Source organism: Micropterus dolomieu, linkage group LG20 (genome assembly GCF_021292245.1).
Source record: "Micropterus dolomieu isolate WLL.071019.BEF.003 ecotype Adirondacks linkage group LG20, ASM2129224v1, whole genome shotgun sequence".
In the NCBI taxonomy this organism is placed as follows: Eukaryota; Metazoa; Chordata; class Actinopteri; order Centrarchiformes; family Centrarchidae; genus Micropterus; species Micropterus dolomieu.
The window spans coordinates 25,618,008-25,642,804 of NC_060169.1; the positions used below are offsets into that span (position 1 = coordinate 25,618,008).

The window sequence follows — 24,797 nt, forward strand, 5'->3', positions numbered from 1 at the left end:
ACTTTAATATCCTTTTTCTTCACTCATACAATACATATTGCATTGTACATGAATCAACAGCATCAGAGCCTCTGGTGACTATCTTTTTGACTATATAGAGTATGTATTTTCAAAGAAATGTAAGGCTGTTGCCGAGGGAAATTATCCCATCAAATTGGGATGAGGGCAGCAGCTCTTGAGACTAGACTGCAATAACACTTCTTCTTGATCACAATGGGGTTTTTTTATTAATGAAAAACAAAAAAAATGCTGCTGTTGTATGCTATACATGCAGAGTTATGATAGACTACTCCTGGGAATTGTTGCCACCTCTACATTTTAAAGAAGCTTTCACCCTTAACTTACATCAATATAAAGAAGTGAAACATTTCAGAAGTTATTTTGTAATAATATGTCGTAGTTTACCTTTGTGTTGTACTAACTTTAGCTCAACCTGCTTCAACTACATCTACCTGTTTCTTAGTCTGCTCACTCATTCAACTGTGGTTTACAGGTTGTGGAGCTGACTGGCAGTGTTAAATAAATGCAGCAGAAGGTGGAGACACAGTCCAATGGGCAGCTTTCCCGTTACATAAAATAACATAGACATTCAAAATCTTCTGTTGTGTCATTTGTTCTGTTGAGAGACAGGTGACCACTACTGTCTCAAAAGTGAGAAAGACGACTTTCTAATCTTAAATGATCAATAGATTGGCCTGGCTGTTTTGTACAAGAGTTTTGCTGGATTTCCCTGATACAAAGGTTGTCAGCCGACAGGCACATTACTCACCTGTAACAGCTATATACAGAATACACCTGATTACACTGGCTGAGACTTTGGCTGCTGTGTTCAGTGGATTTGCTGTGGTAACATAACTACAGCTGGTGCCTTTTTTCTTTTATTCGTGCTTTGTTGGTGTTTAGCTCACAAACTTTGCATTTGTTCACTCGTTGGGTTTAATAGGCCAAGGCTGCTCTGCTTTATTGTTGGTTCAGGTTACAACTACAATACATGGCAGTGTGTGTGTTTTTTTAATACCTTTACTGCTGTTTAATGTGTCACTATAGCAACGAGAGCCAGCTGGATTTGTATTGTGTGATGTCTTTTAGAGCTTTACATGGCCTTCTTAATTTAATTTACATAAATTAGAAACACATCTATGATCCCAGTGTTTGGAAACAGAAAACCAGACTCAACTATTGTGATTTTATTTATTTTGTAGCATCAGAATTGTTGTAATTTTTTATATTTTTGAGTACATTGTTTACCTTGCAAGAGACTACCATTAGAAGATTTAGCATTGCACTCATTTAACAATGTCTGACTTGCAATGGACAAGATATTTTATTTCACACATTCCTCTTCCTAGGGTGGCACTGACCCTAAATTGTCCTGTGAGTTGTTGTCACCTTTCGCCCGATGCCAGCTGGGATTGGCTCTAGCCCCCCGTGACCCTGTACGCAGGATAAGCGGTTGACGATGGATGGATGGACATTCCTCTTCCTTGTCAAAACCTGGTGCCTACATTACCAACAATACAGCACAACCAACCAGACATATTTGCTTTCAGTTTTGAATTGATCTTGCCTTGTTCACTCCACACATAGTTCAATCTTGTTGACCTGTGAAACGGGTAATGATACAGTGATAGAGGTTAAAGATGGTAAGTGAATAAATTTCACCTGGCCAAACCCTGTCTGACTGCACCTTAACAGCACTGTCCCTTAAAACACTTCAAATGGTCCTATAATAGCTTGTTTCCTAGTTTGGCCACTCATGTTTAACATATGTGTTTATGGCCTTGGATGAAAGTGGAAGAAATGTCATATTTTTTAATATTTCAATTGTGTTTCTGTGGGAAATTCATATTTGGCTGGTTACTTTCTTACTTTTCACTGTTAAGGTCATGTCTTTAAACTTGTGGGGGTCCAGCATTTTGGTTCCACAAAGCTGTCAGACCCCACAAGTATAGTGGAAGTGGAGTGCCCTAGAGTCACTTACAGAGAATAGGATGTCCTCCAACAGCTCAGGTCATTCCAGATTGCATCAAAGGTCCTTTAACGTTGACATTATCTCTGTATATTTTAATAAACCGCGGTTCTGTCGTGGGACGGGGTTATGGAGTGTGTGTGCTGGGTGGTTATCTGTTATCTGCCTGCATATCTATCTGTTCACCTGTCTGTCCTTTCTTAAAGGTGTTCCTGTCTGTCAGATTGCATGTCTATCCTCTGAATGTTTTAGGTCACTCACTGCTGTCTTTCACGGCAGTTTGACTGTAGGAGGAGAAAGTGAAGAATTGAAAAGTAGGAAAAGTCTATCAGTATTTAGAAAATGGCTGCTGGGAAAAACCTTGATATTCTTTCTACACAGGCATTACTAAAATTACTTCAGTTTTCACCTGTGTTTGTGAGTGCCCATAGGTAAAATCGAATAAAAACCCTGCTACAACATGTGAAAGGTACACAGACTGTAAGAGTTTAGGTTTTTACAGTCCATTTAACAGTATCATTATGGTTTTTTCTTTATGCTAGAATTTGATATTTGTATCTGTAAGGCACCTTCTCCTTTCCCTCCTTGTTTCTTCTTTCTCATCATCTTATCATCTCTGCATCTTTGCTTTCTCTTTCACTTTGACCTATCTGCAGTCAGCCTTCTGTACTCCTATATTGCCTTACCTTTTTCTCTCTACATTTTGTCTTTACATTTCTTTTCACTCTCTTACTTTTATCTTACCTCTGCTTTTAACCTCCAGCTTTTGTCCTGAACCTTTGCCCCCCCTCTTTCTCTATTGTCTCATTTCTTCACACCTCATACTGTTTCAGCCCAGTCTCTCTGGTCATTTTTTTATCCATCTTTTCTTCTGTCATTGTTCATAGCTACTTATTTCTTCATTGCCCTCCCCTGTCCTTCTTGTATGAACCCGATATCATTACCCTTTTCTCCCACTCCTCCACTAGTTTCCTCTCTCCAATCACCCTTTTCCTGACTTCCTTTGACGTTTGAAGGAGAGTGGGGATTCACTCAGCTGACAAAGGGAGAGGCGATGACGTCACAGCAGACATGATACACCAGCATCTGCTCTGGTCTAAAAATACACACCACAGGGCACACACAGTCTGCAGCTGCACTCAGCATTTGTTTCCACCTCCATGCTCTACTGAGATGGCCCAGCTTTTACACAACTGGGGCTCGTATGCATGCTGGGTTACATGCTGCTGGGCCACAACTGATCAGCCTTGATGTGATTAGATAATAAGGTTTAAAGACTATAAGTTGGAGTGCAGTAAGGGTGCAGGGCGTGGGTTTGCTGATATGCTAAGATCAAGGTGGGCATGCTTATGAGGTCATTATACAACCTGTCATGTGTGAATACCACTAAACCTTATTGTTTTAAATTCTCCTTTCAAATTGTTCAGCGCCCTCATTCTAAATTCAATGAATCAAAACCTAATAAAGAAATATTCTCAAAAACTGAGGAACCTACATGCGTTGACATTAAAAGAAATTAAAAACTTCACTCAAACTCAATTTACTGTAATAATTTATTAAATTTGCTGGTAGATGCATAGGTTGGTGGTGGGCTGATCTGTTTTTTTTGTTTTTCAATATTTATGTGATGGGCGGCACGGTGTTGCAGTTGTTAGCACTGTTGCCTCACAGCGAGAAGGTCGCGGGTTCAAACCCCGGTTGCCCCGGCCTTTCTGTGTGGAGTTTGCATGTTCTCCCCAGGTGCTCTGGCTTCCTCCCACAATCCAAAGATTAGGTGTGAATGTGAGTGTGACTGGTTGTTTGTCTATGTGTGGCCCAGCGATGGACTGGCGACCTGTCCAGGGTGTACCCCACCTTTTGCTGGATGTAAGCTGGGATCCAGCCCCCCGCAACCCTGTACGCAGGATAAGCGATTTCATATTCCAGGTATTCCTTAAACATCTAGTTTTTGATATATAATTTGCCTCTTACTTTTGCACTTTTAACTTTAACATAATAGAGGCATTGTATTATAATTCCAACTTTGTCCAAGTGGGTCTGAAATGACCCAGAATCATTTACTATCAGTTACTTATATCAGATCTCCATCTCAACCGTGATTTGCATCACCACTCACCTACATTATTTTACACAGCAAGACAATTTCAATACAGTATTGTGTGAAAACATATCTGCTATTATAATGAAATCTCCCTTCTTTATAGCTAGCTAACATTAACTTGATGGCTGACAGTTGTGGGCAAGCTGTTGCCATAACCAAGTAGCATAACTTGGAAAGGTAGACTCTAAAGATGATGATACAGGGAGCAACTTTTAGAGCAATGGTGCTGGGCAATGTTGCCAGCTCAAAATAATAAATAAGCAATAAGCATTACAAACTTATAATAATACTGTTGTGGCATTTAAATTCAAACTTCCAGAGTGCTAGAGTAAATCTGGAGAGTCGCAGCAACAAACACTCTCCCTCCAGTATTTACTGTCTTTGAGCAAGGCACTGAACCTGCAGCTCCTCTGGTCTTCAGCAGTGGAGGATTGTGTGAGTACTCCGTAGCTCCCTGGTGCCGAGTGGGTGTTTGTGTGTAACCCTCTCTGACCCTGCGTTTACCCACCCGAGGCCATCTCTGTAAATAAGAATGTGTTCTTAGGGAAGTTGCTGAGCTGAATAATTAAGTCTTTTTTATCTGCACTGCCTGTGTGCTCATACATATACTATGCTTCCTCAACAAAACCCTTTCTGTCTTTTTCTTCTACTCTTTTATCCAGGTTATCTGCTATTTTTATGATAATTGATGCATGTCATTGATATTTGAAGTATTTCAATATTTACCTGAAATGTTAAAAAGGGATGCTTCTGAGAATGACACTAATCTTTTTTTTTTGAAAGTCAAATACGGCATCTATTCCTTTTTTTCCAGACTAGCATCAGTTCTAATTTCATGTTTTTTGTGTGATGATGATGATGATGTGATTCTGTTTACATCTGAGAAATTGGGTCGTTTTTTTGTGTGTGTCTGTGTTTTTTTTTTAAAGTAATGTATGCCTTTTTCTATTCTGTGTCCTCTTTGTACTTACATGTGTCTTTTGTCTGTCTGTTGCTGGTGTTGGCATGTAACCAGGGAAGTGGAGCAGGCAGGTCTGTCGGACTTGGAGATCATCTCCCAGCCAGTGGAGGACGAGAACCAGTGCTTGGCTCCTCCAGTCCAGCTGGTGAGTTTTGGCTACAGAGATCTGCCCCTCGCAGCTCTGGACCTCTCGCTGGCTGGCTCGCAGCTCCTCTCCAACGCAGATGAAGATGAGAACAGGGAAGGGTGAGTGAAACTATTGTTGTATCTGCACTGTTCTGTGATAGATACATTTGTTTTTAACATGGTTTGCCTCTGTGACAAGTGTGACTGACACACTGGTGGTATTTTTATGTACTGTAGGTGACTTTTCTGGATTCATTTGTAGGTGGCACAAACACAATCACAGTCAGTGTTGAGGCAACAGATTCCTCCATCTTATGAGCACTGGTTTATTTGAGGAGCTCAAAAACAACTAAACATATCACTCCTCTGAAAAGCCTCATCGGACATTGCTTTCTGTATATATCGTCCGTATGCCATGAACTTACCATGTGTAAATGTTTGTTAAAAGATTTTGGTAACTGATGATTTTTTAACAGTAAAGCACCCTTTCGCTTATCTCTACTGCCTTCAGGTGATTTCCCATTTTCTCTTTCTCTTGATATTCACCATTACTCCACTATGTTATTAATGATTTCAAATCACAGTTTATACAAACTACTAAAAATGTCCTCTTTAAGCCCCAAATTGTTCTACATCTGCAAATGAATAGCCTACCTTTGAAAATAACTTCTTGTCAGTGCACCACATAAAGTTGGTGCACATGCCAGAGACATTATAATACTGGAATATGATGAGATTTTAACAAATTGTGTGAAATGAGATGATTGGAGTTTTTCTCAGTCAATTTTTCAGTCTGCTCATATTGGAAGTGTCAATCTCACACAACCAACCATAAGTGACAGACATCGTCTGGTGTGTTTTTTTTGTTGTTTCCGTTCAGTTACTTTGATACCTAATTTTGACATGTTCAGGCTATTGTTCTCTTACGCTCTATGGTCTGGCATGCATCATCAAAAACCTAAATTAATTTAAAATATATAATTACTGTGGCATCATCTGGTTCAAAACGAGTTAGTAGATACATTTAATTTTGTGTGTGGATGTTGTGAGAAATTGGTATACACTAATGTCAAGGATTTTTGTTAAAGAGAAAGTACTAACATACATAATGTGAAAAATGGTTCAGAGTAAAAAAGCTTGCTGAAACAATTTAGTATTCAGAGCTTGTCATCTGCACCCTGAGGTGATTACATTGGCCAAAACAAGAGCCATTCATTCTTACCGGTCCCATCTAAACACACAGCTCTGCTATCGAGATGTCCACCTATGAAATTCTCCAAATAGCCATGTCTTGAAGTCATGTATTGAAGACCCGAGTGATGCGATGCAAACTTCACTGCTCACCAGAGATGCTCACAAGTCTTTGAGCTAGAGTCCAAGTCAGGTCTCAAGTCACTCGTGGTTATAATGAATGTTGTCTCACCTGCTGCGTTCAAACCAGGCTGCTTATAAAACTGCATAGCTACAAGGGATTCTGTAACTGTAACCTGTTTTTCACTTACAGAGCACAACCATGTAATGCGCAATGCAATTAATGACAGCTTATTAACTCCTGTAAGTCAACACATCCCCAGACTCTCAAACCCAGTGTACCGTTAACTAAATAAAACCGTAACGTTGCATAATCAACAATAAACCTGTAGCCTGTTTTTCACTGAAACTGCGTTCACACCGAAAGCGAATTTAATATTCACCTGGCTTTACTCGCGCGAGTTTGACCGCTGGACATTTCGAGTGTTCATCCGCGCGTTTTAAGCGAATACACAGCCCGTCGATACAGCTATGTGAACACAAAGTAAACCCTTTGCTATGATTTAATTGCAATAAACGGATCAAACTGATGACGAAATAACTACAATATGATGCCGTTTTGTTAGACATATGAATTCATGCTTTGTCAGGTTTGTCAGCAAGTCAGCAGGACGACAACTTTTAAAATACGTGTGTTCTGAATGGAGTTCGGATCAATCAGGGCTATGCTATGCTAACCTGTTCACAGTAAAGTACAACAGCAGCTGGAATAAAGTTACAGACACACATTTTCTAAACTCACCAGGTAGTTCAGGTAGTTCAACTTCCTCGCTTTCCTCGCTTTCCAACTTTGTCCGATTTTTATATAAAAATGAAGTAGTAATCCAGAAGAACTCTGGTGCCATCCGACGCTATCAACAACAGTGGAACCGGATGTGCACGGAAGCTAGCTGCCGAGACGCGCGGGTGAAGATAAATCAAGTTGTAATTCCAAAAACTAAAGTAAAAAGCTAATTTAATAAAAGCAGTTAACTCTTACCTCCTCCCGCGGGTAAACGGCGTAGTTGTCAGAGCAGAATCCAGACCCACTACGGGTGTTTACTTGTCCGAAAGCTGCAGTCCATTTCCCCGTTCTTTAGCACCTCCCCGTTGGCCAGTGGATTGTTATTACACCGCTCGCCTGGTCCTTTCCAAACAACGCTCCGAACGCTCCAATCTCACCGTTGATAGGCTTTCGCAACATCATGTGAAGCGAATTTCTCGCCCAAGTTGAAAAATTTGAACTCGCACGAACCAGCGAATTGCGCAACAAACGCCTCATTCGCGCTGCCCGGAGCGAATTCGCAGGAGTTGGCATCTTTGTATTGACTTTGTATGTAATCAAGCCGCCCAAAACGCTGGATTCGCTTTCGGTGTGACCCACCTTTACAGAGCACAACCATGTAGCCTAATGTACAATGCGTCTACGACTAGTGATTTACTACTGTAAGTCAACACACCCCGCAGACTCTCAATCCCAGTGTAACGTTAACTGAATAAAACTGTAACGTTACATGATCAACAATGAACCTGTTTGCAGCCAACGTTGATAATGAACGTGATGGCAGCCCGCGGGACATAAATGATTACATTAATTGACTACCACAAGTTTGGCATGTAAACAAACACTTAGGCTATCTATCTTTTCAACATCTAAAGTTAGCGAACAACAGTCGGTGTTAACCTCTTGTAACGTTAGGTTGTAGCAAAAGCAAGAAGCAAGCTAACGTTAGATGGCCAATGCTGAGCTAAACATATTTACTAACCTGTTTGCGTTCAGCGCTTCTTTGTTTGCGCCTTGTTGTATGAAGTTTTAAAGCTAAAGTTTATGATGAACGGCGCAGCAGCTGCCGCTGTTTGTTGTCCTGTTTCACGTGTGTAGGTTATAGTTAACGCAGCGAGGGGGATTATTGCAAGCTCATCAGACGTTTCCTAAAAATAAACAATGTTCACCAGTCCCGCACCTCGAGTCCGAGTTTAGTCTGAAGTCTTTTGAGGACCAGTCTCAAGTCTGAAGTCACTGTGTGTGCGACTGGAGTCCGAGTCTCAAACTCGAGTCCCCATCTCTGCTGCTCACTGCTCACTCTTAACCCCTGTCAGCAGTATGATACGATGTGAGTCATTTATTGCAGACATAAGAAGAAACCAAGGGATTACATGTTAAAGTGAAAACAGTTATTTCCAACATGGTTTCTCAAGATGTTGTAATACCAGAGGAGTTGCAGTGACAGGGTTCAGAAGAAGCTCAGAGACACAGCAGGTGCACAGCTTGTATTGATCTCTTGTAGATGGAAGTGGTCAAGAAGTGGACATGCATCACATATGGATGGTGAACCACACACCTTTAATGAGACAAATATCACGGGAGCTATACTAGAACTGTGATAAATGAATAAATGGAAAGATGTTTAATACCTTTTCCTCTGTTGGAATCTCACTGTGGTGTACTTTGAAAGTTGTACAGAACACATGCCTGCACTGAAAACATACTGAAGAAAGATCATGTTGACCACAGATTATAACATTTACACCACCACTGGTATGCAGCTCATCATCATGACCAAGAAGTAAGTGTGGAAGAGCCGCGACTTCCTCGAGAGACTTCACTGCTCTGATCTGTTACTGAGTGTGGCCTGTCATATCAGTCCTCTGAAGTGTCTGCACACATAGCACTTTTTTTCCTACTGAGTTGCATTATGGTGAATGTAGGTTTCCCAAATGTAAGTTTAACATATGTCAACATGTTTTTGACATGAACAATGTAGACCCTGTTCAGAAGACCATGATGGCTATTATATGGTGGCACCAGAACCTGAAGCTGTTATTTAAAGTTTTTACACACACACAAAAAAACACACACTCACTTACACTTGCAGAAATGCCATATAGTATGCATGATTATCATCCATCATGTATTAAGTCTCCTTCCCCAAGTCCTTGACTTGCTGTCCCCGTTGCTCAGCATTACGTCCATTTATCATTAAGTGACAACCTCTGGGTTGTCCAGTGCCCATAAGTTAACTGAGATCAATTCATCATTTCAGACTAAATATCCGCCTTCCTCCCCTGCTGGCTGACAATAGGACCCTTTATTGTAAGTGACATTTTGCTGTGCATGAGCCAGAAGCCGATAATATCACACTCTTAATTTCTTACAAGTCTTTTGTTCTGTCTAACTTTACATGCCGTCACATCAAATTATGTTATTGGGTCTCACATTGCTGATCAAAAGCAGGCTGTTTCAGGTTGAACTGCAACACACTTCCAGTTCTATGTCTTTAATATAATACTGTCTATTGTTTGAAGTCATTTAAACCCTACAAATTGTTGTAGATAGTTTTTGACTGATTTGTAATTCTTGCATTTTTCCTCTGACTGGGACTTCTGTTTGGGTGAATGGTTTGGATGAGGAACTTTTACGGCCTTCATTAAACCATGCACATATGGGACTCAAGGCTTAATTAATTAGGTGTCATAAACTTCAAGATTATTATTTTAGAAGTTGAAGATTATTATAAAGTGCCATGATGTAAAGCAAGAAAGATGCAGACAACATAAATAAAAAAGAGAAAATACTGTAACAATCACTTTAGAGATGAGCATCTGCACAGGCATTTCAGTTGGGCACGTTAAACTTGTGACCTGCTGCTGATCATGGTCCTTGTTTTTTCCGTTGTAACATGATTGTGTCAAATGCTGGTATGGCATATGGATATGAGGTCACATCACAGCTGTCCTTTTGATTAGTCACAACATTAACAGTTTTTTTTTTCTCTGTGCAAAGCCTGCTCCCTGTCCAGTCTTTCCATTCTGTCCAGCAACTGTGACTCAAACCTGGCTCTTTGCACAAGTTCTCACTAGGATGCACATAAACACCATAAGCTGTAGTACAGGGTCCAACACACACGCACACACACACACACGCCAATTCCATATACAATCGTCCAAGTACTCCGTTTGACACCAAATCAGGTCTCACTCCATTGGTTCCCTTCACTTAGCCAGTTATGGTCAGAAACAGATGGATTTCACAGACGCACCATCAACAGTAGGAGGTGCCGACACTCACACCACGCTCATATTGCAACCGCTACAACCCCCGTGTGTCCTATTTCAAATCAGGTTCAGTGATGGCATGTATTTCCATCCCTATGCATAATAGATAGATGTGTCTATGTTTACTGTGATTGTTCACACCTTCTTGGGCTGGTGTTTGTCGGGGAAACATTTGGTGTACAGTGATGAATTATGCATGCAGCCTTTTCTATTGTAGCTCAACCTGTGAAATACCTGTAAGGCTGCTCGAGCTAAGAAGTGACCAATAACTGGGTCACAGGCCTGCTGTTGCTGAGTCATCAAAAAAACGACACTACCAATATGTTCAAATGAGCTCGGGTTCGAGAGCAAGAGACTAAAGTTCTCCTTCTGGTCCCGAGGCTGCAAATCTGTAAGAACCCCTGCTGTTAAAAGCTCTAACAAAAGATTTACCAGTCACTGTGGTGAAGGTTATTTTACCAGTGAGCTCAATTTACTCAAACTGTGCTTAGTGTGATGGGGTCACTATTTCATATTCAAGTCATTAGTGCGGAATGTCTGCCTGTACAAATGCTGCCAGTGGGAGTTGTAAAAGTCATCATTCTTTCTTTTAACTTTAATGAAATTCCATTTAAATCCACCAGGCATGAACTCCAGTAGTGTGTGCGTTACATCTCCACTATACCTTAAACGCTATACTAATCCCTCACATTAATCACTATTACCAGGCATTGTGTCTGGCCTTATATTGGAAAGTTTCATTAGGATGTTCCTATACCTCTTGCTTTGTGATAATAGAGACAAAATATCTGTTTATAGGTCTCGCATCACATCAGGTGTTTTTGCTAACCTGTGAGATTTTTAGACAGAATACAGTGAAGTAGTGCAAATCAGCACTGAAAGAGAAAAACTGAGAATCTCCTCTGACATTAAGGCCACGTCATTAGAATCAGTGAGATGTAGCGAGATAGCGTCTCACTGAATGTGTCAGTCAGCCTGCTGCCCTCCAGGACCCAATCCTATTTTATTTCTGCGGTTTTCAGCACCGCTGGGCCTTCGGTGATTACGCCTGTGCCTCCGTCTCCTCATTACCTTATTGATCTACCTCTCAAATAGACAGCGTCTATTAGCCTCCTTTAATGACATTCACGAGCACCACGCCCGTGCACCATCATCATGTTTTACGGCCGTCTCCTGCGGCAGTGGGCGGGTTTCTTAAGTCAGCGCTTTGACATCAACTACCTGTGAGTTGACTTTGTTGGGACATAGCAGTATGCAAGCACCATCAGGCCTGTTTCTGTATTTGCCTTCAGAATGCTGATAGGAAAAGCTGGAGTGCATCACGCAGAGAGGGTGACTGCTAAACTCACCTTTAGGGAAATGGGGCAGAGGAAATGAACCTTTTTTATGGGCGCGTGGAGTGATGAAGTGAAGTTGAGAGAAGGCAAGACAGCGGCAGTGGGACAGCAATCTACACCAATCAAAATCAAAATGTATGTGGGAGAGGAATCTGTTGACTGCTCCACTGATTTTACCTGGGAAAGTTGATTGCCCCGCCACCACCACCACCCACCCCACACACTCCTCTGCTCCCAGTCTGCATTAGCTGGCTCATTGGCTTTCTAAGACAGTGAAGGAGCGTCCTGAAGAAAGCTGTGCATGGGAAATGTTCAGGCATGCTCTGTAGTGATGTTTGGCAAAACGAGAGCGTGCGCTCCTAAAAGTGAGAATGTCACAACCGCGGTAGAGGTGTTTCATCAACATGGTGACTGCTCATTGGTTGAGGGGTGGAAATTATTTTGACCAGTAGTTTGGGAGTGTCTCGCTGTCAGCAAAACTTTCTCATCTACTCATTCCAGAAAGAAAGTAGGTGTAAATGAAAAATATGCAAACTTAACGCATATATTGTCTGTTGTAATGTGTTAATGGTTTATGTCAAATGTAATGTACCAGCTTGTCGTGTTCTTTAAAGTTATGGAACTAATCAGTTTTGTTGGCAAGTCCCTGAAATTAACCCTCCCCCCGCTGCCCAAAACATACAGACAATTCACAGGCTGATTTTTTCCTTTACAGATTAGATGCTAAATGAACAGAGCTTTGTGTTATTATGGTTTGCCTATATACTCTAAGATTGCACGGTGTTTCATCGCAGGAAGCAAGCTGAGGGGATTAATCAAAAGAAAAGGCTCCTGTGACAAGCTGCCACTGTGTGATGAAGCACCTACTGTCAGCCATGTTTGCATATCATAGCCTGTAGCATTGTGAAGGTGGAGCTGACCTTACTGCTATCTCTCGTATAGTGTGCTGCCCTCACTTCACATGACGGCAAAGTAGTCACTCACACACAACCCCTCTTCTCTCTCCCGCTCTCTCTTTCTCTCTCACAGAAGCACACACACATATATTTGTGTATGCATGAACAGAAACTGAACACATATAGTATTTATACGCTTAGAGAGAGAGTGAGAGAGGTTGGGGGGGGGGGGGGGGGGGGGGGGGGGGGGGGGGGAGACAAGGCCAGGCCTGAAAAGCTTTCTCACTGCACTACATAGTGGTTGTTAATCTAATCCTCTGTAATCATGGTTCACTTCATATTCCAGTTAAACTGCGCTGTCACATCTCATTAGGAACAATAGTGTTCCTTCATTGATGCCTCTGCACATTTAGATAGGATCTTCTTTCTCTCGCTTTCACCACCTTTCTACATATTTCTGTATTCCTCCTGATTTTTCTATTTGTTCTTTGCTTCTCCTATTTCTCCAGTTTCTTACTCTTTTCTTTTCACACTCACTGTCTCATATGTTTCTGCCCTCAATTTCACACAAAGTATGCCTTCTCATAGTGAATACTAATCTACACTGTCCTGTTAACTAAGCTAAATGCCAAGATGCAGCCCATGTTTTCTTATCACTGTAAATCATGGCGTACACACTTGTCAGCGCATCTCACTGACTGAAACTACTAGAGGCACCTTCGCAAGCCTTCAGGAGCCTCCGCGTTCATAGTCCTGTGGTGATGGTGAAGAAAGGTGGACAGGTTGGAGATTTCCAACACCCGTTTACTGTATTGTTGCCTAACACAGTGTTCCTATCAGGCGAGACGTGGGCGACATTGTGGGAGGTGGTTGTTCTAGCTAGCATCAGGGGGCAGTTGCAGTGTTAGCAGTTTTGGCGTCATGGTAAGTGGAGTGTAGTTATTAATAGAGTTGGGCCCATCCATCTTCCTGTCTAGGAAAAATGCTGGGAGGACCAAGGTGGTGTGGGCTTGTGTTCAGCACTTTCATAGCCGCCTACTCTCCCCCTAGTCATCAAGCTGCTTTTGTTTGTTTGCTCACTTTTTTTTTTTAGGTTGAAGGGTTTTTGGTGCATTTCAGCTTGTATTTGTGTAGGCTGCTGCTGCTGGTAAAAAAAAAAATCCTGGGTGTAACAAAGAATGTCAGGGAGATTTGAAGGGCCTGGCCTTATCTGTGGCTTTCATTGAAGGTTTAAACTGGCAATTAAATAGTCACTAGTGGCATGTGGGCCAATCACAAAAATGATTCAAAATCTTTAAATAGAGTTCCATACTAATAAAAATATCTAACAGAAGGCATGTCTTGCTGAGTTTTGAAAGTTTATTTTGTAAGTTAGGAATTGTAACATGGAAATGGACTAAACCCTAAACAACCAAATTGAATAATTTGACAGGTAACACTTTTCTTAACGTTAACTCTGTTTACAGGACAAGAGTATGATGCTGACAATGTGTCATGTCGTTTGGGCATTTACCTTGTCTTATTATTGTGCAAGGACAAGGGATAACACCTGGATATAAGCGTGCAGGTGTAAAAAAATCTTAAGACCCCCCACCCTCCACTGCCATTAGAAGCGCACACCTGAGCAGTGGAATAATGTCACCTCCCCTCCCAGTGATTGGTGTATGGTTGCCAGACTCGGAGACAGAAGCATATGTTGCTGATATGGCTGTTCCAAATGTGCAAGGTGTCCAGGGTTAGTTACCAACACCAGATGGTTCATATAAATCTGTAGTGAGCAATGGGGGAAAAGAGGAAAAAACAAGTGCTCCTACCCTTTGCCACCCACCAGCTTTATGCCAAGGGTCCAAATGTTCCATTTTGCTATTGGTCCATTTGCAAGTTTTAGAAAGTGGTTAAATAAGGAAAATAAACATGGCCACATGATCACAGTCATGTCTGGATAGGTGTAGCGGGTATGGTTCTGAGACTTTTGTAACTAAATGTTGGCATTTTTGCATAGCAGGGACATTTAAAGCATGCCACAAATTACATTTTGTCTTTATTTGGCCCAAAGTGTATCAACTTGCCAGATAATTTGAAGATGTGAGGTCAATGTATTAATTGCATTAGTAATATTAATGTTTGCATCTACCTGCCCAAGGACCACAGACAACAGATTTGTGCAACCATTTGCTGTGGGTATATTACTGCATTTTTACTTTACAGGCTGCTACTTTGTTGGGGGGGGGGAATATAAGTTAAATGTTGAAGTACTACTTTTTGAAATAATGCATTCTCTGAAGGACCTCACCTGGTCGAGCCAATTTGGCCTGATTTAATTACAGTGCACAGGAAGTTGTCTAAGACAGCGACCAGAGAGTGACGGGCCTCCCTGTTATCTCCCAGGCTTCTTAATTCCTCTGCCACAGGGAGGGCTGCTGGCCTATGTAGTTTAGAAACTAAATGTTCATTTTCAAATAGATGTTTTCTTGTCTGTCTTAGGGCAAATTGACATGGATAAAGCTTTTGCATCAGAGATTCCCCTAATTGTGAAAAATGAATATAGTGCTTTTATTTTACGATTTCGATAACAATATGTATTCAGATTATGTAATTTATTCCCCCCACCACACACACTACTCTTCTTTCTATAAATACACCAATAGTTAAGCAGCCCATTAGACCTAAAACTAAAACACTACTTTAGAATTATTTGATTGACTCATTAACCAGCCTACTCAGGACATTTGTCATTAGGCATTATGTACCATATTCAGACATATATTGGTAGTTTTGATTCCCTAAATCCACAAACATAGCATTAAAAAGGAGGTGCAGAGTGGTTCATTTTCATGTCAGACATGACACCTATTAGTGGAGACCAGCTTGATCAGTGCAGATGTAAGTAGATCTTTACCTCTGTATTAAAAGATTTTTTTTTCTTGTTAGAAACTACATTGATTCCAAATCCCCATCTTAGTCCCAAACACAAATAGCAACACTGTGTGGATGTTGCAGTTTTAAAAAGACAATTTACCAAAAACACATAAAATGTAGCGGAAAGCTTTTGCGTGTGATCTAGCAGTGCTTGACGATGGGGTTTAACTGTATTTTATTTGTGGAGCTCAAAGTAGCTAAAACAGTCAGAACTCACAAACATTTTCAGCTTCTGTGAAATATAGATACCATTTATAATGAAATTCTAAATAGATTTGTAGTGCAAGGTAATTCATCACAGTACCGCCGACCATGCATCCGCTGAGAAAACTAAAACCCGTGTTAATTTAGCTTTGTTCACTTAGGAATATTTGAACATCTTGTTTTGAAACCAAAACACATACTCATTAGTCTTTCTTGTCCATGAAGTCAAAATACAGTTGTTTTTTTTGCTGCAACTGAAATGAGCTCCACCGTGGCTTCTCTCTCAGATCAATTCACTTCTGTCGCTTCACCTTAGATCTGTATAACTTACTGTACACTTATCCAGGCTGATTCTCATGGGCTGCACACATATGAATGCACACATAAGGTATACACACACAGGATACAGAATACACCCGTGCAGACACTCACACACACTCACACACACACACTGACCTTCCTGTCCCCTTGTAACATACAAATGAAGACCAGTTCATTGTGTTGTGTGGACAAGGAACTGCTCACAGTGAACTTAAGCCTTTAGCTGCACGTTAAATATAATCTATATCGTGTCTTTTTGGTAGTGTGTATGTAACATCACGTGATGACTTTCAGCTTCATTCATCAGGATTCATCAGGATTGAAGCAATTTTGGCCATAACCTTACCACTTACTTCTTTCGACTTCACTGTGCTGTGAGAAGTAGCTACAAGTACTACATGTTATCAGGTATGTGTGTATATGCATATATACACACATACCTGACACCGGTCACAAGGAGTGGCCAATTAGATTCCTGTGCCACCTCTGGCCCTCTGAATGAGACGTGTTCAAAATGTGCCTCTGTGCTTTCTAGTTTCATTTTTGGAGTATCAATTAGCCATGTAAACTGTAGTTTACACAGGCATTCTCACTAGGATTTTGATCAGATTAAAAAAAACTCTGGGTCCAGAAGATTGATAACAGCTACAATTAAACTGTAGATTGCCTTCTATATTCTAAGCTGTGTTATCATCTTTTTTTAACCAGCTACAGTACTGCAGTATGTAGTACAAGACCAGCTATTGTTGCTAGCATGACTTGGAGTGAAACTAAGAAGCTGTTATGTAATGTTCACACAAACTATTTGAAAAAAAAATTGTTTGCCTAAAATCATTGTTGATGTAAGAAGGTAAATACTGTATAGTAATAATTCACTTGTCATATTTCTTTTTAGCTATTGCCCGAGTGAATGTTTCAAAAAAAAACAAAAGCTGCTCTATCTATGAGCAGAATTCTGTACCTTGGAGATTTATATCTTGACTCCAGGGTCAGTAATTTAGTTCTTTGGTTCTTTTTCTACTGAAAGTGCTGCAGGAGTTTTTCAGGGCTTGCCTCTTCCCTGCTGATGTGTTGTGATCAATCGTGCACAGGCACTAGTAATGGGGGACCTTTCAAATGTAAAATTAATTACCTGCAATCCGGCAGCATCAGGGAAACTCAGCATGTATTTTATGCATAGTGGTACTCCCTCTTTTCCCACACTTGCTTTAGCATGACACATTTTGTATGTGTGTGTTTGTGAGTGTGTGCTTTGCTTGTTTTAAATGTGGAGCTTGCTGGAGACTCATTTGTTTTCAAGGGGAGGACAGGATGTTGCGTGTCTGGTGTCTGCTTTGTCAGGTGAGGCTGAATTGTCATCAGCAGACTGTGATTTTGCTCGAAAGGACTTGTAATCCTTCCCTCAGGAAGAAGAGAGTCTTCTTGCCTTCTATCCCTTCTCTTCTTTGCTGTTAAAACTGCTTCTTCACAGCATGTTATTTGGCTGTATTTATAATGATCTTACAAAGACAAGTTGTGGGCCTTGTGCTTTAAAGCCATTTCTGGGAGCGCTGGCTGTAGGAGGTTCTGAACACAAATGACCAAACAAAAATAGTCTTTACTGCAAGTCAATAACACAAACAACTAAAACTGAAGGGTAATAACCTGTACCCATGTTCATGATGTCTTTTAGTATCTTGTAATGGTGTAAATTAGTTTCATCCACTGGGGTCACATTTCTCGTGCAGCAACACAACATAAAAGGTGTTGAGATGATCTCACTGAACATTCACAATCGCACCTCTCATCCTAGGAACGGTTGTCATCACCGGTTTCAAAGCACCCCAGGTGATTAGCCAATAATAGAACTCAAGTAAAAAAAAAAACTTATGAGTTGTGAGTAAAAATGAAAAAAATAAAACAATAATAAAAAGATAAAATTTTGCCCCAATTCTGGACACACAAGTCATTGCACTCGATTGAATGTCAGTTCTAAGAAATATGTTATTTTGTATTTTGACAAAACAGAGTGATCAATTCATCTGTTTATTATAAATCATCAAAGTACTCTGCAGCAAGTTGTGCTTTTTTATATTACATTACATTACATTATATTACATTTATTCATTTACCTGATGCTTTTTTCCAAAGCAACTTACAATTGCTATATATGTCTGAGGTCACACAACTCTGGAGCAACTAGGAGTAAAGTGTCTTGCTCAGGGACACATTAGTGGATGTGCTGCTATGGGAATCAAATCTGGGTGCTTATCTACTGCACCATCGCCACGCCTATTTTTCCAATTGTTTGGACATATACAATACTACATATTAATAACCAGAAATTAAGCCCATGAATAAATGTTTTTAAATGTTTTCATAGCCACCATTTATTTTGAACCAAATTAAAAGTGCAGGTTTATTTGAGTATTTAAGATAAAATCACAATTGTTTCCATAATATACACAATGTGCAGCCTTGATATACCATTTAAAATACTGTAATGTTGCTTACTTGTTTTTTTCACTGTGCACTACAGCTTGAAGAATTAATAAAGGTGTGTGTGTTTGAATCCACTGGTTGGCTTTTTTGTGTGAAGCTTAGGGGTTTCAGTGGACTATAATCATCTAAAAGAGGGGTAACAAGCAATAAAGAAAATAAAGAAAATACTACCTTGTGAGTGAGTTAGAAAATTTGACAACTCTTTCACAAAGAGTAGACATTAAAAGTATCATTTTAGGTTTTTTATCATCAAATTACCAATACTTGCAGCTTCCAGAGCTAAAAATATGGTCTAATCTTAATATTATGTGCATTTCTAAAATGTCCTTGAAGTTGTTGGTAATGAACAAATAGGGCAAGAGTAAAGGTAAAATAGAATAATTATGAGAAGTAGAAATAGTAATAGCATAATATTTTCCAGTGAGGAAATGGACCCTATGCACACTATTTGAGCGAAACAACTTATTCTCTATTGTTGTCTATTGGACTAAGTATGAATGAATGTTTAAGCAATATAACCCCATTCACTGCAGTGGAGTGCTTTATCTGATGAGACCATCAGGTGCTGTGAGTCTGACAGTCTCAGTGTTTGGTGGCCAACTCGACATGCTGGTATCGATTACTTTGCCTGATTTAATCTCCCTCCTCTGTTTCCCTGTCCAGCTCCACTCAGTCTCACCGGCAGTGGGAAATAGTGACAGCTATATCAACCTGTTCACCACACACTGGCAGCAAAAAGGATGTAAAGAAAGAAAGAGAAAGAGAGAATGCAGGAGAGATATATACAGAAATGTAGAGAGAAAGAAGAAATGAAGTAAGACTATTTGCACTCCATGTTTGTGTCCAACATTTGACACAATGACAGCAAAATAAATGTAATTTTCTAAAAAATCAATATTAGGTTGTGAAAAATGCCAATGTGAAAATCCATAAAGCCAAAGTGAGTTTGAAAACAAGCAGTTTGAGAGGTGACCTTGTCCAATATATGTGCTTGTCTACTAGTGACTTGGTCCAGGTGGTTCTGTCAGGCCGTCAGGGCTGAGCAGGTCAGAGAAACAACATTTGCTACTGTTCTGTTGCTTTAATAAGACTCATTAATATACTGCATGTGTCACCAGCAGTGTCTGACTGTGTCCCCTCTGGGCTGGGCTAGTTTTGGCATGACATGAAGTAAGGACACACACACTGAATTTAGCCTATTTGTCTAATGTATCAAAGCTGAGTCTTCACACTGCCTGTGAACTCACCATCCCTCATTCATCTGTGTGTGTGTGTGTGTGTGTGTGTGTGAGCGTGTGTGATGCATAGGTTACTGGGAACTTACAGGATTATTTGCTTATTGACTAATTTTAATTTGCCCAGGATGCTGCATTTTGGTAAACAAGGGAGATGCTGGTTACTAGGAGTTGTGCTTAAAATTAATGTTTTGGGGAATTTGTACTTTTTTCTCATAAGTTATAAATGATATAAAACATAAATAAATAAAACATATAATGACTCATACAAACTCATGAATGCCTTTCCAAGTCTGTCTGGACTTTAAAGACATGCTGTAAATTGAGATTAGTCTTTTTAGCAAAGTTTCTAGGATGTTGAGTTGATCCAGCTCCACTCAAACACCTTCTATGCCAATAGAATAGTTTTTGGGGAAATACGCTAGTTCATTTTCTTATTGAGACTTAGATGGGAAGACGGATACCACTCTTGTGTCTGTTTTCTAAATATGAAGCTATAGCCAGTGGCCCGTTAGTTTAGCTCAGCATAAACATTGGAAAGAAGGTAAAATAGCTAGCCATGCTCTCATAAAAAGTAAAACAAAATCTGTCCACCAGCAACTCTAAAACTCACTTCTACAAAAAATAGTCCAGCACGTAACACATACCCAACATGCCCAAACGTCACCCTGCGTTGTTGTCACACATACAGAGCTGTTTCCAGTCTATGTGCTAACCCACATTAGCCATCTGCTGGGAGTAGCTTCATGTAGTATAGATATGAGAATGGTATCCATAATCTCATCTCACGGCAAGGAAGCAAATAAGATATTTCCCAAAATGTCGCAATAGTGCTTTAACGCTTTCTCTGTCGTTTATTTATTTTTCAAAAAATTAGACAATATTTCTCCAGGGAGTGCAGTTATAGACAGTGGCAGCTCCGGGATAAATCTGACAGGTCCGACCGTTTGTTGGACAACAGTAACTAAGGGGGCGTGGCTTAGAAAAGGGTCAAAAACCTCAAAGTGGACTTTCCCTTTAAGTATTGTAATCAGTGGTGTTCATTGTGGCTGCACTATGACATGATTCCTAGAACCATTAAATCCTGAAGAGACTGTACCCTTATAAAGTTTGTGAGAAGAGTATTTGACTTTTACTTCCTTTTACTACTCTCACTCATGGAGTTTTGTTGTTTTGGTAATTTTTTCTTATTTTTTTCTTCCCTGCAGCAGTTGAATGAAGCGTGAAATCATTTGATATAAGATGCACTTTGATGGACTATCTAATCATATGGTGGAAGTTTGCTAAACCATAACCTCTTGAAATTGAGGTTCTTTGAACCAGTGAAATGTTTGGATTACTCATATGCATGGATTTTGTTTTTTCTTCTTTCTTTCTTTTTTGTTCAGCAAAAAATTAAAATAAAACATATTCCAAAACTGCCTACAGTCTTACTTGCACTAAGATGACTCAACAAGGAAATACCATTGTTTTGTGAGAGCCATTTTTAGAATATATTCTTACAGTGTTGAATATTAAATATTTTATGTTCATGCAATCAGATCTGATAAAAAGGGTTTGGTTCAATTAGACTCTACTGTATGATCTGTGCTGCTGTGAGTAGCCACAAATCCACAAAGGTTAGAGAGGGTTTTTACTGGTGGTTGACTTGTACAAATCCCAAGAGCCTCATGGATGCAGGTGGAAAGGGTGAATGAGAAACTCCTCACCTTCAACCACTGTCAAGGTGACCAAATTCCAACTGCTCTGGTGGAGCGGCTCAGTAGCAGTCAGTGAATATTTCAGTGAAAAGCAATGGATAGCTGAAGGAAGTCATTCACTCAGCTCCATACCAAGTGCTCTTACATTGTTGCTGAAGAATGTATAAATGAATTGGGGAGACAATTAGGTATGGTTGTAACACTTTTTGCTTCAGCAACTATAACTCACTGAATTTTGTAGCCAGGGTTCTCAACCCTTTATACAAAGTACCTAAATTTGTTCACTACAAATGGCACCAATTCAGTCCTCTTTAAGAATATCACAGACCTTGTGAGTTGATGTCCAATGCATTGTGTTCCCTTGTGACAACCTACCCGCTACCAGGGAACTGTACAGGCAGCACTTCTCACAAGCTGCCCGTACGGTTCTTTGCCCTCTCCACCGGCAGAGACGGAGTATGGAAAAGATCGACATGTTAACGGGAAGTACTGGTCACAGAGCTGACAAATGAATGCTGGTAACCCTTCAGTGCAAGCTTGGTGGGCCCAGACTGCAAATAGCATTCATAGAATAGCAAATCAAGAAATTCCCTAGTTGTATGTATAGAGGATGGTTGTAACACTTTTTAAAGACATACAACCTACCCCACTCCTGTCAGCCATTGTTTAGCTAGCTGTATTAGCATAGTGGTTTGAAATGAGAAAGGAAAAATGCATCACAAGAAACTACATCTAATATAAGTTAAACAATTTTATCTCTAATAGTATAGATACTAAACAAAATATGGTCTTGGTCAAAAAATTTACTGTCTGACCTCAAAATAATTTTTTCTCTACATATTCTGATAGTAACTGTTTCCAGACTTGATAATCACCATACCTGATCGAGGAGGAAGGAGGTAAATACTAAAATGATCACATAACTCCTATCTTATCTCTAATTGGTGGAATTGGTGTTGTTACAACTCTACCCATGTTACAACCATACCCGGTCTCCCCTACAACATTTCTTCAGATAATTCTGTTCACCATATCAGATGTATGCAAAATATTACAAAATATGCTTTTGGTATCTTTTACTATTAAATATCTCAAAACTTTTAATCAGTCACTTTTCTATTTTGTACCAGACCTACCGGGTAAATAGTATTAATTAGTATTTGTGTGTGTGTGTGTGTGTATACGTACAGTGATTTTATATAAAGTGTGTAGGTTGGTATGTAGGCTGGTTCCCAGTATGGCAGGATACCTGGCATCCACAGAGTCTCGCCAAGATGCTGGTGGAGCAGATACTACACCATCTGGAGCTCGCACATTTGTGCCACCCCACCCAAAGCCAAGAAGATGATTGCTATCAGCATGATTACGCCTTTATTAGATTAGCTGTGCATTGTTTACAGGCTTGTGGCTCTGCCCGTGCCAGCCTTGAACAAATACTTTTCTCTGAAAAACAAATGGGAGGGTGGAGGAATCATCTCAACAACTGCTGAAAACATTTCCCTTATTGCTACATAAATGTCCTAGATAATTTTAGAAATTCAGAATTTTATACCAACGATCCTCCACAATCTATGCATAACATGACAAACCTGTATTTGGTTGTTGTACTTGTAACCTTAAACACAGAAAGTGGTAGGATTTTGTCTAGTTACAACGCTGGTATTTAAGTTACAACCCCGGAATTTAAGGCACTGTCAATAGAACTATGCTAAAAATGTCATAACGATGAGTTTTCATTAGGTTGTATTTTTTGGGTGTTTCCATATTCAATTAAGGTAGATTAAACATTGATCTGTTGTGGAGGTTGTGTGAATATTCAAGTGTTCTCCTCGATCAAATGGTCAAAGAACCAATATATAAGTAAAAAAGATGCATGTGTGGCTTCTTCCACTGACTGAGCAGAAGTTAATATGTCAGAGATGAGGAGGTGAGACAGAAAAAAAGGCTACCCAGCAACAGAATTGAATCAACTACAGTAAATCCTCTGGATCTGTTGTGTAGTAATGTGGTTATACTGGGAGCCAGTCAAGAAATCCTCTACCCCACATCATCCTATGTACAATACAGAGTTCTTACATGCTCTGCTGTAGAATGAAATTGCTATATTTCATCCAAATACCATACAATCTGTCATTTCATCACTTAGTTTTTTTTTTTAAAGGAATCTGTTTTGGGATGTAGTAGTTACACAGCAAACATGAAGAAGGTAAAAATAGGACTTTTTTTATAGCTTAATTTATATCATCCCATTCAAATACAGCTCTTAGAAAACTCATTTCAAGGATAGAATGTGTCTTCATCCAACACTTTTAAAGTGAGAACCTGAAGTGGTTTAATAGGCTATAACTGGTATTAAAACAGATAAAATATCCAAATTCTTCCATAATGAATGCAGCATAATCAGTTTTGAAGCCACAGTAAAAACTGAGCCTTTTTGTCACCATTGCAGCTCATATTAGCACCACGCCAAGGAATGAAGACATGATCAGAGGAGAGAAATGCTCTGCCAACGTCTGTCTCGTCCATGCCAGTGCATGGGGAGAAGGGAAAGGTACTGGGCAGAGCCAACTTTCCACTCCAGCTGGAGAGCTGGTGAGAGGCATTGTTTCTCTCATGTCCTACTGTCAGCCCTTGTAGTAGCTAGTCTGTAAGACTAGCCACTATTTCAAAATAGCATTGAGTCATATTGCCAGACATTTTAATGGCCTAAATGCTGGATTCTTACAGTATCTAGCAAAAGCATATTATCTGAGTTAAAGGCCTGATTTTCCATCAGACAGGAGACTGTGAGTTTCTTGCTAATGTGGTTAATGTTTCATTGAAAATACTTATTCCAATGATAAACAATATGATATGCAGATGTGAATTTCATTCAAACTTTTTGTATCTCATGCTTTAACTTGTGTCTCAAGCCCCTGATTTTGCTGAACTTGAAATCCTTCCATATAAGCAACATCCTCTACAGTGACTCCCTTCATCGCTATGTAAAACGGAGTCCATCAATATTCCAGTCACACCTCCGGCTGATGGTCAAGTCACTAGTTCACAGAGCTTCACTGTCCCTTTCTCTACTCTGTCAATGCCGTCTCTGACCACACTTCCTATCCCTTTGCTCTGGCCATCAGCACCAAACTTTGCTTGGATGAAACAGACATCACCTTTCATGAGTGCAAAATACCACCCCCTGTTGGCCATGTCAGG

The 24,797-nt window shown here is 40.1% G+C and overlaps 1 protein-coding gene and 1 long non-coding RNA gene across 2 annotated transcripts in view; one reads left to right on the top strand and one right to left on the bottom strand.

Moving 5' to 3' along the window:
* Positions 1-1,177: 1,177 nt before the first annotated feature.
* On the bottom strand, positions 1,178-6,570 carry LOC123958439. Its single transcript, XR_006822062.1, has 2 exons — positions 5,042-6,570; positions 1,178-1,501 (listed from the first exon to the last, which is right to left on the bottom strand). It is a non-coding gene; the product is annotated as an uncharacterized LOC123958439 (long non-coding RNA).
* LOC123958438 (transmembrane protein 266-like) overlaps positions 5,007-24,797 on the top strand; it is a 34,118-nt gene continuing 14,327 nt past the window's right edge. The window contains exon 1 of the mRNA XM_046031762.1: positions 5,007-5,277. Coding sequence (XP_045887718.1) covers positions 5,042-5,277 — 236 coding nt within the window. The 5' untranslated portion in view covers positions 5,007-5,041. The remainder of the gene's footprint in view (positions 5,278-24,797) is intronic.